General features: G+C 37.3%; 1 protein-coding gene across 1 annotated transcript in view; it reads right to left on the bottom strand.

Moving 5' to 3' along the window:
- Positions 1–1,232, bottom strand: part of DZIP3 (DAZ interacting zinc finger protein 3) — an 83,679-nt gene that overhangs the window by 20,015 nt on the left and 62,432 nt on the right. The window contains exon 22 of the mRNA XM_008589940.1: positions 432–528. Coding sequence (XP_008588162.1) covers positions 432–528 — 97 coding nt within the window. The remainder of the gene's footprint in view (positions 1–431; positions 529–1,232) is intronic.

The following is a 1,232-nucleotide window of genomic DNA, read 5'->3' as shown; positions in this document are numbered from 1 at the left end:
TGATTTTCTGGGGGTCTGCAAAGTAAGAGGGTTTTTTGGCATTGCGGTATGTAATATGTATGTATTTTTAGAAAATCTATTTAGGAAGTAGAAGAAAAAAGAGATATGGAAGCAGAGAAATGTTATTCTTAGAAGTCTGGCTTAGTGACCTGGCCTCATGAGAGTTTTCTCAAGGCCTACTGCAACAGACCAATTTTGTGGAGTCATTGGGGGAAAACAACATAAGATCATCAACCCTGAAATATTCATGCATAAAAAGCCAATGAGTCAAAAAAGGAGAAGTGTTTTATTTTTTGAGCTGTGTTTTTTGGTTGGTCCTAAGAGGTCTTATTTCTGTTTATTCACAAAACAGTCTCTTTTAATTCTTTGGTGTACTAGTACACAAGTAAAACTTCCCTATATCATCCATCCCTCCAAACTTTTTTTTTTACCTCTGCTGTTAAAGCTCTGCTAGTTTCTGCATTCAGTTTATTTAAGTATGTTTTCATTGTGCTTTCCAGATTATGTTTCTCCATTTCCCACTGAGATCTGAAATAAATCATTGAAGAGTCAGCAACATTAAACATTACAGGAAGGATAGCCTATTTCATCTTACTCAGGAGGAAGAAAAATATATGCTACTATTGTGTACAAAATGACTTCTTGGAAAAGTATACAGCACATAAAAATAAGAGAACATATTGCTCAGTCCTCACTGTTATCCTTTACTATCGAGAGTGTAGAAGTTTTAAAGCTGTCAGTATAGATTTTAAACTTGGCTCTGAAATCAAGTTGTTTGAGGATAAATCTTAGCTCCATGGCCTATTAAAAATAAAACGTTGGGCAAGTGCAATGGACTGAATGTTTGTGACTCCACAAAATGCATATGTTGAAATCCTAACCCCCAACGTAACAGTATTAGGAGGTGGTGCCATTGGGAGGTGATAAGGTCATGAGGGCAGAACCCTCATGAATAAGATTAGTGCCTTTATAGCAGAGTCGTGAGATAGCTCCCCTGTCTCTTCTGCCCTGTGAGGTTACAGTGAGAAGATGACTGTCTATGAGGAAGTGGATCTTCGCCAGACACGAAATCTGGCAGTGCCTTGATCTTGGACTTCCCAGTATCCAGAACTGTGAGAAATACATTCTGTTGTTTATATGCCACCCAGTCTATAATACTTTGTTATAGCAGCCCAAACTAAGACAGCAAGTTACCTAACTTCACTATACCTCAGTTTTCTTATACATAAAAA

Source organism: Galeopterus variegatus, unplaced genomic scaffold (assembly GCF_000696425.1).
Source record: "Galeopterus variegatus unplaced genomic scaffold, G_variegatus-3.0.2 Scaffold5767, whole genome shotgun sequence".
NCBI classification, from domain to species: domain Eukaryota; kingdom Metazoa; phylum Chordata; class Mammalia; order Dermoptera; family Cynocephalidae; genus Galeopterus; species Galeopterus variegatus.
This window is presented reverse-complemented; position numbering and strand designations above follow the sequence as displayed.